This window comes from Arvicola amphibius, chromosome 3, assembly GCF_903992535.2.
Source record: "Arvicola amphibius chromosome 3, mArvAmp1.2, whole genome shotgun sequence".
NCBI classification, from domain to species: domain Eukaryota; kingdom Metazoa; phylum Chordata; class Mammalia; order Rodentia; family Cricetidae; genus Arvicola; species Arvicola amphibius.
Genome location: NC_052049.1, coordinates 110,026,093 through 110,039,898, shown reverse-complemented (window position 1 = coordinate 110,039,898; position 13,806 = coordinate 110,026,093). Strand labels below are relative to the sequence as shown.

Genomic DNA, 13,806 nt, shown 5'->3' with positions numbered 1-13,806 from the left:
TCAAAAAAGGCAAAAAGAGAACTGTATCATATTGACACATTTTCTATCTGGTTCCAAAGTCCTGGCCTAATATAAAGTTTGTTTGTTTTTTTTTTTTTAATGAGGGGTGGGGTTAGGGAAAACCACTGAGAATAATTGTCTCAACAATGATACCTGATGTCTAAGAACCTTGCAAGGGATAAAAGACTGTGAAAAGAGACGGGAGAATTAGAAAGTGGCAATCTGTTTTTCATTTGTTTTCAAAACAGCAGATTCCTATGTCTCCGTAGAAAGGTCATTACTCCAAGACAGTCCATAGTTTAGTAATCTGTGTTTATAATACTAGCATTCAGTAAGAGAAACAATTAGGTTCTGCCTGTCACTATGTTTAAAGCAGGCTCTTAAAGATTCTCCTATCCAACCCAGCTTCTGTACCTACACATTTCGTCCTGTAAAACCTCACGCCCTTGGCAAACCAGCTGGCCAAAGGCAGGGGTACTCGCTGTGGGGCTGGCTGACTGGCCTGAGTCCACTGCACAGTTCACAGTGTTGATTGCTGCTTTCTCTCCCCCAGCGTCTTTGTTTGAATGGGAGCACTGGGCAAGAGGTGATCATCAATTCTGGCCTGGAGACTGTGGAGGCTTTGGCCTTTGAACCCCTCAGCCAATTACTGTACTGGGTGGATGCCGGCTTTAAAAAGATCGAGGTATGAGTATTCCTGTGTTCTTCATTAAGCAAACAGGGGGAGCAGCTGGGCTTTGAGCCAGATTTGACACTAAGACAGAAAGCAGTGTATCATGTAACCCTGGAAATATCCCACGATTTCCAGGACCTTAGCTTGCTGAACCTCTGAAGAGATGAGAGGGGAGTCATCTCAGAGGAACCCATATGAGGATGCAAAGTTCAAGGTGCCATTTAAGATATAGAAGAGTTTGTATTTTAGCTAGCAGGAGGATCATAGAATAACAATAATGATGACGATTTCATAATGTTGTGATCATCATAACAATAACAGTCCATTACTACCTAAAGCAGCAATGACTCTGTCATTATCGTTATTGATGTCTATTTATTACTTAGCTACCCGGAAACCTGTTCCACCTCATAGAGCCACAGTTATACGAGGGTGATGAAGGGCCTGTAAACTGCCCAGAGTATTGTGTTGAAGAGTCATCTGTGCCCTGTCTGGCAGGAATCCTGGCCCGGCAGCTCTTTGTTTTGACGAAGTATGGAGGTGTGACATGCAGGTTAATTGGAAAAAAAAAAAAAGTAGAGAGATGCAGAGAGCTAAGTGACATTGTGAGGAGACACAGACTTGAGAGGCGCCCTGGATTCATGCATCATCCTGCCAGCTATGGGACATGCAGCAAGGGGCTTCCTGAAACTTATTTTTCTTAATGTTGAGAGCGAGATTCATTTACTTAGCTGTTGAATGAGTGCTCCTTGGTGATGTGCCAGGCCTGCTCTTAAGTTTGGTGATGCCGTGAGCAAGGTGTGGGTAGGGCACACACATTCTCTCTCTGATTGAATTTAAGTTTAATGGCACTGGTATGATGGTGTATACCTGTAATCCCAGCACTTGTCTGAGGTAGGAGGATCAAGATTTTGATCCAGCCTGGGCTACTTAGCAAGTTAAATGTCCAGCCTGAGGTACACGGAGGTCTTGTCTTAAAACAAATGGAAACCGCTGACAACTACACAAACTAGCTCAGTGGAAGAAGCAAGTGACAAGGAGATAAAGGAGCCTGTCCTGAGGAAGATGGGTTCTGCTCAGAGCATGAGGCGAGGCATGTGATTGTGTGACTGGGGAGCGGATGGTGTAGAGAGAGGTGAAGTGAATGGGGAAGCTTCCATCCTTTGAGCTGACCCCGATGCTGGAGGGGAGTCTCCTCTGGACACTGGCAAAAGAATTACTATAGGGTAGTGATGGTGGTTGGGTACAACCAGCACTCCAAATCTGTAGTTTCTCTTCCATGAATTGAACATAGTTCCATCCATTCCTGAACAACTCAGCAACACCCATTTACTTAGCACCAACACTGTTGTAGGAATTGTAAGTAGTCTCGGGGTGGTTTCAAGTCTGCAGGAAGGTGTGTGTGGGTTGTGTGCAAGCACGGAAGAATGATATGTATGGGGCTTCATGGACTTGGAGGGACGACACCATTTCCCTTTGTGCAAGTTATCATGTCCTGAATTGGGATCAGGAAACATACAATTCTAGCTTCTTCCCCTTAAGCCCATGGAAAAATTTTCTCAGCCAGGGAGGTGATCTGCGCCCTCTTACTGGGAATCAAGGCAAGCTTCCTGGTGCTTCTAGAATAGTACTCAGGCACAGAGGGAGTGTGGAGGGTGTGCCTGTAGGCAGGGCACAGACGGGTTTTGCAAGGGTGTGCCTGTAAGGTAGGACACAGAGGGGTTATTTAGGGTATGCCTGTAGGTGGGGCATAGAGGGGGTTTGCAGGGTGTGCCTGTAAGGCAGGGCACAGAGGGGGTGTGCAGGGTGTGCCTGTAAGGCAGGGCACAGAGGGTGTGTGCAGGGTATATCTGTAGGCAGGGTACAAAATGGGTGTGCAGGGTATGCCCATAGGCAGGGCACAGAGGGGGTGTAAATGGTGTGCCTATATGCAGGGTACAAAGGTGTGTGCAGGGTGTATCTGTAGGCAGGGTACAGAAGGGGTGTGCAGAGCGTGCCCATAGGCAGGGCACAGAGGGGGTGTGCAGGGTGTGACTACAGGCAGAGCCCAGTGGAGGTCTTTCTTGAGGTGGGCTTTGCGAGGGGCTCAGATCCCTCTCCATCTCCCCCCCCAACCCCACCTTTGTTTCGTCAGGTAGCTAATCCAGATGGCGACTTCCGACTGACGATCATCAATTCTTCTGTGCTTGACCGGCCCAGGGCTCTAGTCCTTGTACCCCAAGAAGGGTAAGTTTGTCCCTCCATGTTATGCTCACTGCTGCAACAGATGCTCATGAGAGTGTAAACGTGTGGCAGCGTTTCTGCCTCCCATGATCATGGTGGTGGTAACCGGTTGACTGGGGCCTTTGTAGCCATAGCTTGGTAGTTGTGGTCCGGGAACCCCATGTGCATTTGATCAGCAAGCATCCTGCTCTCCTAAGGTCTCTGGATGTCTCGCATCTGTGTGGCAAGGTAACATTGAAGAGAGTCTTTGCAAACCAGGCAGGCCACTGATACATTGCAAGCATTTTTTTATTTTTTATTTTGAGTTTCATGCATCTCACAAACCTTTAATTCAATCAGTCATTCTAACACACCAAACTCCCGGAATGTGCGTGTTTTCTTATTTAAAATGAATATGCGCTTGGGGTATGCATGACTGTCTTTTATTGTCTCTGCAGTCATAGTAAACATAGGTAAGAAGGAGATGCTGGGTTAGCTTTCTTCTCCCGGTGTACTTAGGATGGAGAATTTGCACTATTTTTAAAAGAAAAGTCTCAAAGAAATCTATGGGCTTGGTTAAAGATATTGAAAGAGAGCAGAAGATCTTCAAAGGGAACTTATGTTTGCTCCGCTCTCGTTCTTCAGCCTTCATCCTCCTACAATCCCAGGGAAGCAATCACATCGCTGTTACATAATAGTCACCACTAGTCATACATAATAGCCACTGCTAATTTTTTGGTTCTATTTTTCAGAGTAGTTTTTACTGGTGTTCAGTCACGATCTTTGAATATAGCTAGCGCCCCTTAGTGACACACATGGCACATCGCATCAGATAGAATCATAGGTGTTTGTGATTTCCTGCCTGCCGAAGGACATGTGGACGGAATGAGTACAGTTATCAGAACACGGGTAGTATTTTAGCTTACTTTCTGTTGCTGGGGTCAAAAACATGGATCAAAACTAAATTAGTGTGGGGAAGAGTTTATTTTACTTACAGGTTATAGTCCGTCACTGACAGAAGCCAAAGCAGGAACTGAAACAGAGACCATACTTTCTGGTTTGCCCTCCGTGGCTTTCTCTGTCTGCTTTCTTACATAACCCAGGATCACCTGCCCAGGGCTGGCACTGCCCACAATGGTCTGGGTTAATCATCAATCAAGATAATCCCCACAGACACGCCCACAGGCCAGTCTGATGGAGGCAGTTCCTCAATCAAGGTTGCTTTTTCTGAGATGATTCTAGTTTGTGTCATTGACAAAAACTAAGTAGCACGTGCAAATCTGTAGGCTTCAAAGTACTTTATAGCATTTGGGGGGACATTGCAATAGGTATATTCTGTCGTATAATAGTAGATAACACTTCCTCTATCAATTAGCATTCACATTAATATGCATATATTAATATGTATATATGTACATGTCTTTATATAGTGTTGAGATAATATGATTATAGCTGGACTCCAGAAAGTGAATTTTTTAGTCAAGCTCACCTATTTTAAATTTCTGACTAAATGAATCTCCAATATTGTAATGACAGGTATTAATAATACTGATTGTTCCAGGGTTGGTTGTTCTAATGATTATACCACTACCTCTCGGAAATAGAATCGAGGCTCTCCTGCCTCCTTCTAATGAAACTGTGTGCTCCCTCTGTTGACCAGGGTGATGTTCTGGACTGACTGGGGAGACCTGAAGCCTGGGATTTACCGGAGCAACATGGACGGCTCTGCTGCCTATCGTCTCGTGTCGGAGGATGTGAAGTGGCCCAACGGCATCGCTGTGGACAGCCAGTGGATCTACTGGACAGATGCATATCTGGACTGCATCGAACGCATCACTTTCAGTGGCCAGCAGCGATCGGTCATCCTGGACAATCTCCCACACCCTTATGCCATTGCTGTCTTCAAGGTGAGTCCTTCTTCTGCCATGTGCCCACGTGCCATCTGCCGGAGCAGGGGAAGAACGTGGTGAGGTGCAGATCTGGGGCCTGTTGGGCCTTGGCAAAGAGTTTGTCCAATGTCTTGGAAAATGACTCCCTTCCAAATTTACCTCGCTTGTCTCTGGCCTTCATGGACGAGTGCTAGGCTTCTACCACTGCTTATGTTTCAACAGGCTAAGAGCTGGGGCTCCTTCCTATGAGCGTCCTTGCTTTCTTCTCCCCGCCAGTGGCCGTGGCTCAGTTCCACGCCATCTTCTCTTGATTTGCTCCTGGCTGACTAAAGATGAGCTATGGCCCACCTCCATTACTTTCCAGTTGCTTTCACCCTAGCGAGCTATAACGCTTCTGCCTAGCTTGGGAAAACATATTTCAAGATTGAGGCACTCCACCGGTGTCTGACTAAATGAGCACTGGATAGTCTCTTCTATGCTATTTTTCCCCAGTGGGTAGTTGGTGAGCTTTCAGTAAAGGCACTGGCAGTTGGACTTAAGTGAAAGTTTGACCAGGCCTGCTATTCAGTCGTTATCTGTTGTGCCCCATAGTGCTGGCGTGGAGTGACCCTTGTCCTCGTGAAGTGTCCTGAAAGAAGGGCCACTGAACGAGACTAACAGGCAAAGGTTTCCTCTTTAGAATGAAATCTATTGGGATGACTGGTCACAGCTGAGCATCTTTCGAGCTTCGAAACACAGTGGAGCCCGGATGGAGATTCTAGCAAACCAGCTCACAGGCCTCATGGACATGAAGATCTTCTACAAAGGAAAGAACGCTGGTGAGACAGCCCCCTCTTCTGTCTCCCCAGACTTGGTCTCCAGAAAGGGGCTGCATGGGGGCCATCTCAGCTCCGTGCGAGATCTGGCAGTTTGCCTCTCTGTTGTCACGACGACATGCACATTATTTAATTTCTTCCTAATGACATCTTAATTTCTTTTCTAATGATACACAAACAGCTGGAAGATAGCATGTTCTGTCTGCCTGGAGTGCTGGGCCTTCGTGGGTGATTACACCCTTTCCCTGCCCGTGGCTCCTCGCGGATGGGGTGTATGGGCTTCTGGTGGCCCCTGTGAGAGGCCTGGCATGCGCTTAATCCCTGTTTGGCACTTTCACAAGGAGGGGTGGATACTGGGCGCTCAGGTGCTTGACTACCCATTGAGCACACCTACCCCTGAGGCCACACTTTGTGAGGCTGTGCTGTTTGCATTCACAATCCCACCTTGAACATCTAAACCACGGGAAATGAAGTCCGACCTTCTCTTCATAATGCTTCACCAGTGCATGGTGATTAGTAGGTGCTCACTTCTTATTTGTTGAAAGAAGGGATGACCAAAGAGGGGAAGAGCTTTCGTTACTTATTTTATTTATAAAGAGACAAATTCTCACATGGCAGCTCAGGCTAGCCCAAAACTCACTGTGGAACCCAGGCTAGCCATTCCTCTGCCTCAGCCTCCCAAGTGCTGGAATTACGGTTTTTTTGTTGTTGTTGTTGTTTTGTTTTCTTTTTGAGACAGAGTTATGTTGCCTAGGTTTTCCTGGAGCTCTCAATCCTCCTGCCTCAGCTCACTGAGCTCTGGGTTTACAGGTGTGCACCACACACTCCCGCCTGTGCTTCTTCTTGTAGAACTGTTGGCTCAGGGTTCCAGAACCTCCCATCAAGGTTTGCCCTGCTGCTCCTAGAGGGCATGGTTGGGATTGTGGAAGCTTTCTTTCTTCCTTGGATGCCTGCTTGCTTATCTTGAAGGAGACTCCTGATTCTCCAGGAGAAAGTTGAGGCTTTGCCAGGAAAAATAGTCCCTTTAAGCAAGCTTTCCTTATCTCCACAGGATTAAGTAGCTTCCTGGGTCTGCTGCTTGCCTCTGTTGACATACTACTTGGTTCCCTGTCTTGAACTGTATGGTTGATAGATACTCTTTTGTGCTTATTGGCTTACCACATGAAGAGAAAATTGACAAGGGAAATAATACAGTTATAGATAACCACTGTTATCCCTTGGGAACTAAAGAAGATTGCATGAGAAAGCTCTCCAAATATAAATCAATAGTGTTTGTGTGGCTTCACGACAGGTGTGTGTGTGTGTGTGTGTTTGGGGGGTGGTGGTATCATGATCCACAATTTGTAGAACCAAGAAAGAAATAATAGATATTAATTAGTCTTCCCAATGTTCTCACCAGTGTTAGTGGCTGCCACTAGAGAAGCCACTTTTTCTTTCTTTTCTTTTCTTTTCTTTTCTTTTCTTTTCTTTTCTTTTTTTCTTTCTTTTTTTAGAGGTGGCACTTGTTTTTATGGTTTTGTGTGGTTTTAGATTTTTGGTTTTTTGAACAGGATTATGCCACTCCAGCTAACCTTCAGAGACACCCGATCTACGAAGTCACATGAGATGATGGGGCCCTGCTTATCACCTCAGTAACATTCTCTCTAGGCCTGTGATGGAGGACACCACCCCCTCTACTCCACTTTGCAATTCACAGTCTGTTCTCGAAGAAGCCACCAGGTCCAACATGACTCCATTTTTATGAATGCTCCTATCCTGCTGGGTGTGTGCCCAGCAGTTTCTATAGACTGTTCCAGTGGATCTGATTGTCTCAGGCTCTCCACATCCCGTCTTGGCTGCCTCTTAGCCCAGCAACCCAAGCAGAGCTAAGAGGCAGTCACACCCAGCCCTCACACATCTGGGGAGCAGTCAGAGTCCAAACCCCTGTGGTCTGTGTGTCGTCATTTCCTTTTCATGTCCTATAGAGTGACTGAGTGACTGTCACTTAAGCTAGCTGGAGAAGAATAATTCAGGGGGTTGGGAGGGGTGTCTAGACCTGAGAAAGGTGTGGTTTAAGAGAGAGGTGCTGGTGGGAAGGACACAGACAGGGATGCAAGATCAGGGGTGACTGTCACTTTGGCCTGGGGGCACTTAATGTGTCTCTTTGCTCCCCATTTGGGGTTTTCTTGTATCCTTCCTTTATACTGAGCAGGAATTTTCCAGCAAACGCGCAACCTCCTGGACAGTTTGAGTTAATGCTTCAGTGCTGACTCTGGCTATGGGTGCTGTGCAGCCTCGGCCCTAAGCTTGTTCACTTTGACCTCCCTCCTTCAGTAGCTCCCTGAGAGGGTATCCCAATGCAGGATGCAGTGCCCGGCCCTCCGCCTTCAGTATTTTTGTTATTCTTTCCTACTACGTGTAGGGTTTTCTATTTGCCAAGCATAAGATAATGGTAGGTGCATTTTTAGGGGACAGCTCTGTCCCTCACACTGTACTAAGGTGCTTCACAGGTCTGAGTGATCGTCATTGACCGTTCCCAGATCCGCATGTCTTTGCATATTCCCATTGTCTTTGGGGCCTGTGTGAAAGCCGGGTTCCATAACCCGCCTGGTGAGAGCCAAACCATCAAGCTTCACACTCTCTGTCAGTGGTGGCTGGGGTGGCAGAGTCCTGGGAATGTGACCTTTTGTTTAGTAATCTGCAATGTGGTGGCTGCCGATCTGCAATCAAAGTTGGGTTTGCATGGGTTTGAGATAACTTGGTGGTTAGTGAAGGTGTTTCTGGTTTTGCTACCTGGATGGTTTTTAGGGAGAGCTACTGCTGGTTCTCCTTGTAGGAAGTTTCTCTTTTGTCCTTTAAAGGGATCATTTTGCAAGATTATGGGCCTCTTCTGCTGATGCTGCCATGAGAAGTCTGCATTTCAGAGTTCTTTCAATTCCTCTTCAGAGCCCACTGTAAACACAGCTTCCAAGCATCTGCAGTCTGGGTGGGTATCTGTTTCTTGAGGCGACATGAATGTGGTAATTCCCAAATATTTAGATACTTAAGTGAGATTCTGTCAGTTTTTGGCTCCTAAATTGTTTCTAGAGGAATTTTCCAAAGAGAGAATCTGAAAATGTCCTGAGTACGCCTTGTGAAGACATCCTGGGCTAGGTCTGCTAAGGGGCATTTGTCTATTCTTTCCTTGGCTTGATGGTCATCGTACTGCACATTGCTAGCATCCTGTGTGACAGGTCTGTGATGGGTTCTTCTTCTGTCTCCGTTGGGGGTTCTCTCATGTAGCACTCCCATCTTCTGTTCTGTAGCTTGGTGCCAGCTGGGATGCTCTGCCCTGGCCAATTCTTGTCCTCAGACCTGGCGGCTTGCTTGGTCTAGACCTGCATGACCTCTCATATTGCAGTGCCATCCACCTTTGCCTGGATCAGCATGTTTAAGTAGGACCCTCACTTTGGCTTCTTTGGCGGGAGACAGTTAGTCATTCTGCATGTGAACATGCCTGTTATGTCATTTTATGGACGCAGCTCATGTGCAGATGTCATCCTATAACTGAGCATGTTAAAGGGGCTTATTCTGTCAGCCCGCCTTTGCTTGGGACATAAACAACCCATCTCATCATACTTGCTTTGAGTTGTTTGTCATTAGGAGTGGCCCTGTGTCAACTCCTATAGTGAGGGCTGTGGGTATTTGAGGTAAAGGAATTCTAGATTCCCACAGATGTCAGAGAAAGACAGTATCTAGGGATTCTGATCTGGTCAGCTGGCCGTTCTCCTCTGCTAATGAGGCTGTTATGGTGGATTGAGTCATTTGCTGGAGTCTTTGAATGTTATATCATGTGAATGACACATTACTCTCTCTATGTGCACGCTCATGTGTGTATACATATATACTTATATGTGTGTGTTTGTATGTATAGTGCCTCATACTCTCTTTTTCTTAGCATCAAAATGACAGCGTTGTTAAATCACTTTCCGTTTTATTTGTAATGACACTTAAAGTTGTTGAGTTGCCAACACCCCCAAGGCCCTTGCCAATACTAATGGTCATCTATAATGGAGGTTACTGCTAATTGTCAACCTGATAGACTCTAGAATCATAGTCGAGATGGGCCTCTCGGAGTATCTGTTGGGAATTATCTCCATCACATTGGTTGAGATGGGAAGCTCTGCACACTGGGTTTCACCATATCCTGGCTGGGATCCTGGACTGTATAGATAAACAAAGGGAGGGGAACATCAACATTGCACCATCGGCTCTGCTTTTTGACCTTGAGCGCAAAGGGTTCAGCTCCCCGCAGCTCTCCCTTCCATGACTTCTCGTCCATGATAGACTGCACCCTGTGACTGTAAGCCAGAGCAAACCCTGTCTCCTTTAAGTTGCTTTTTGTCAGCAACAGGAAAAGAAACTAAAATATCTATGAAATTTGTTTCCCAGCCTGTTGGCAGAGGTCTGCCCAACTTAGCTTATGTCTTGGGTGCATGGAAAGAGATCCCATAGATTTCTGGGAGGTGTGTGAGGAGATATGTCCATGAAATGAAATGATTCAACCAAAGAACCAGCAGTTTGAGTTTTATAAAAGGTTTCAATGTTTATTTTCCCCAGTTTCATGATTAAAAGCTACAGGCAAAAGAAAAGAGTGCAAGGATTTTACGATTTCGGCACCTTTACCTCTCAATAGCTGTGTCCTGCTAGTTGTTACAAAGTAGGTGTGGTATCCTCCACTTCTACTGGAAAAGTGGGTGGGGCAGGAAAGCAAGTTGGCCATGCCTGTCTATCTGTGAGACCTCAAGAGTGCAGTGTAGCATTTTGGACATGTTCTCCAGCACTCTTTTTACTAAGCTGACCCAAGGAAAAGATCAGCATAGTGGTTAGATCAGTACTGGGCTTGGCCCTTCTGTAGATTTAATGCATGATAGTGACTAATCAGTTTTATGAGCTTGGCACCCACAGAGGTCAGAAGGAGGCATCAGTACCGTAGAACTGTAGTCACAGATGGTTGTGGATCATCTGTGAACCATCTGTGAACCACGTGGTGCTAGGAATGATACCCAGGTCTTCTAACGGAGCAACAAGTGCTTTTAGAGCCCTCTTTTCCAGCTCCATTGGCCCAAGCACTTGTGGGAACAAGTCACTGAGAAACCCTCACTGTGAGGAGTAGGTTCCTTCTTAGGGCTCTGAACAGAGGTTTATCCATGGGACTGATGCTCCAGAGACTTCTTAGGCTCCTCGCTGCCTCATCCTGTAAGACAACCTTCAGTGGCTCATGTTTTTTGGCTCACCAATGTGTGTGTTAACCCAACTACTGTTTTTGTGTTTTCTCTCCAGGAAACAATGCCTGTGTACCTCAACCCTGCAGCCTGCTGTGTCTTCCTAAGGCCAACAACAGCAGAAGCTGCAGGTGTCCAGAAGGTGTGACCAGCAGTGTCCTCCCCTCTGGGGACCTGATGTGTGACTGCCCTCAGGGCTACCAGAGGAAGAACAACACATGTGTCAAAGAAGGTTTGGCCCCATTCTTTCCCACTATTCTCCCCCTTCCCTCCTGATCTCAGTGTTTCCTAGGTTTTGGTTATTAGAAAATGTCCCAGGTGGTAGAAACGATACCCACTGGGTACTGAGAGGTTCTGGTTTGGGCTCTATGGTCTCTGACTCTTCAGTCTCATTCACAAGAATCCTAGGTTATTTATATAAACAGCATAGCTGTGCCCCTTGACTTAATGACAAATGACACAAGCTTTCTTCAGGCCCCAACTTCCTTTTGTTCCGTTCATTCCTCTCCTCATCCATCCCTCTCATACCGGATCTCCAACATGTGCCTTCAAAACCCTGAAGAAGCTTGCCTTCCAAACACAACTGGCTAAACTCTGTCAGAGCAGACCTCTCTGTCTGCCGTCGCAGACCTGGAAATCGCTCAGACTTTCAGATCAATGTTGGCCGAGCTCTAAAAGTCTTGACTTTCAAACTGCAAGCGATTAAATGATAGGAGAAGCCTCGTCTTTAACCAGTTTGAGTTTGGATACATGGTTTTAAAATCTTTTCCTATGAGAATCTGACACCCCCTTCCCACGCCTGTCTTATTGCTTGTTGCCAACACCTCAGTCCCTAAACTCATATTCCTATCAGGGAGAACTCAGGCAAGGTGGTCTTGGCACAAAGTACTTGAATTGATGGCTGGATTCCTGTGTTTCCTTATTCTTTGTGTCCTATTTGCTCTGTAATTCTAGCCACACTTCTCTGAGGCCAGAGCAGGCGAGTGTACAATGGGAGCCTTATCATCCTGTTTCCTTAGGAAATACAAGTGGAGAGGAGATGACTCTCCTCCTTCCTCAGAAGCAGGAGGCTTCCTTTCATGTTCTGAATGGCATCTTAAAGCTATCTGGAAAGAAAGTCAGCAGTGAATTATAAGAAGAGGGTGAAGGGTTTCTCCAGTCACCACTGGAATGCTTTTGATTGTCCACACAGGCCAGCAGTGTCCTTTGCCCAGTGCTCAACAATGCTTTTGTGTCCTATATAAGTCCTTGCTTTGAAGAAGTCATTGGGGAAAAAAGAAAAAGAAAGAAAGAACAGAATGTCATATTATTGAATTCTTAATAAGCTGCTCAGTTATTAAATTAATGTATGTATAGCTATATAACTACACAGAATCATTCTTTCCTAACCCAGGATCTATGACTTCTGTGGATAGTAAATTCCATGGATTCTAAAGTCCTTTATATAAAATAGCATAGTAGTGTGTCCAATTTGTTGTATACATGCCGTTATCTCTAGGTTGCTAGTAAGACCTGCTGCAATGTACATACTATGCAGATAGGTGTTGAATTGGGAATGATACCAAGGAGATGAAAAGTTTGTCATGTTCAGTACAGATGCAGTTTCCCCCCAAAATATTTCTGGTGTTCTATTAGCTGAGTCTTGAATACGGAAACTGTGAGCACAGAGAGCCAACTAGGTGTATATTATATCTGTAGATGCATCACCTGGGTATGTTCGATACTCTGTAGACACAGCCACTTGAAGGCTCGTTTGTGTAATTTGTATTTTACTTTTGCTGATGGCAAGATCTGTTCCCCAGTAGACCCATCTGGTGTCAGCATTTTCCTTTTCTTCATAGTAATCACCTCTAAATACTTGCGGTCTGCCGCATCTTCAGTTTTAATTTAAAGAAGAAAGAAGGAGACTCTGGGGGTGGGGGTGGGGTGGGGTGGGGTATTTCCTGCCTCCTATGCACGTGCACTCTCTTGGCCTTCCCTCCCCACTCCGTCCCATCTGTAGCGGAGTGGTGTAGGGGGAAGAGAAATGGAAACTGAAAAGGGAAAGTGTGGTCCAGTGCTGAGAATAACACCTGTTTCAACCCCACCCCGCCCACTCGTTTAGAGAACACCTGTCTTCGCAACCAGTATCGCTGCAGCAACGGCAACTGTATCAACAGCATCTGGTGGTGTGATTTCGACAATGACTGCGGAGATATGAGCGACGAGAGAAATTGTCGTGAGTCTCCAGGCGCGGGAGAATTTCCAGGATATTAAACACGAACCCTTGCTCAGGAGGCTGACTGGTCCTTCTGGGTTGTGGCCTGTGGTTTAGGATACTGCCTGGCCACTTTCGTTGTGGTATTTCTCTAAACAGATGAGATTTAGGCAGCAGAAAAAAAAAAACAGCTGTAAATATATGTTAGATGTATTGTATTATTTTATATTACACATGTAAATTTAAGTCGCATGACTATTTACATGTAAGCCTTCAAGGCTGAAACTGAGCTAGCTTGACAGTGTGGGTCATGATCTTGGTGTGTGCACTGCTACACAGCTGGTAACTCTGGAGTGGATGACAGGTGAATCATTTGATTTGTAAATTTAATACTCAGACATGTCAAAGCCAGGTAACAGGTCCTCTTGTGCTGTTTCAGCTAGCTAATGCAGGCTGCATGCCAGGCTAAAGGGAGATGGTTATAACTAATCTACTGCCAGTGGGCCCAGAATGTGGAGAAATGTTGGAAGGTATATCACGTAAAAGTGACCTTTGTTTTGCCTAGCTTCTATGGTCCAGCTCCATTTCATAGGGCCTAGAGGCAGACATTTGCTTGACCTTAGCTCTCCTTTCCTAGCTTCAGTTTTAATGGCTTTGTTGTCTCTTTATAAAAACATACACTCACAGATATTTATTTAACACCCCAGTCTCAGGCTTTTTGCTGGGCTGGATGTAGGTAGGAAATTTTGTGTCTTGAGAAGTTACTGGAGGGTGCAGTAGAGTGGAT

The 13,806-nt window shown here is 45.9% G+C and overlaps 1 protein-coding gene across 1 annotated transcript in view; it reads left to right on the top strand.

The window, feature by feature from the left end:
• Sorl1 (sortilin related receptor 1) overlaps window positions 1-13,806 on the top strand; it is a 156,165-nt gene that overhangs the window by 88,020 nt on the left and 54,339 nt on the right. Inside the window, exons 18-23 of the mRNA XM_038321642.1 lie at window positions 554-685; window positions 2,808-2,899; window positions 4,536-4,782; window positions 5,444-5,582; window positions 10,881-11,054; window positions 12,927-13,040. Coding sequence (XP_038177570.1) covers window positions 554-685; window positions 2,808-2,899; window positions 4,536-4,782; window positions 5,444-5,582; window positions 10,881-11,054; window positions 12,927-13,040 — 898 coding nt within the window. The remainder of the gene's footprint in view (window positions 1-553; window positions 686-2,807; window positions 2,900-4,535; window positions 4,783-5,443; window positions 5,583-10,880; window positions 11,055-12,926; window positions 13,041-13,806) is intronic.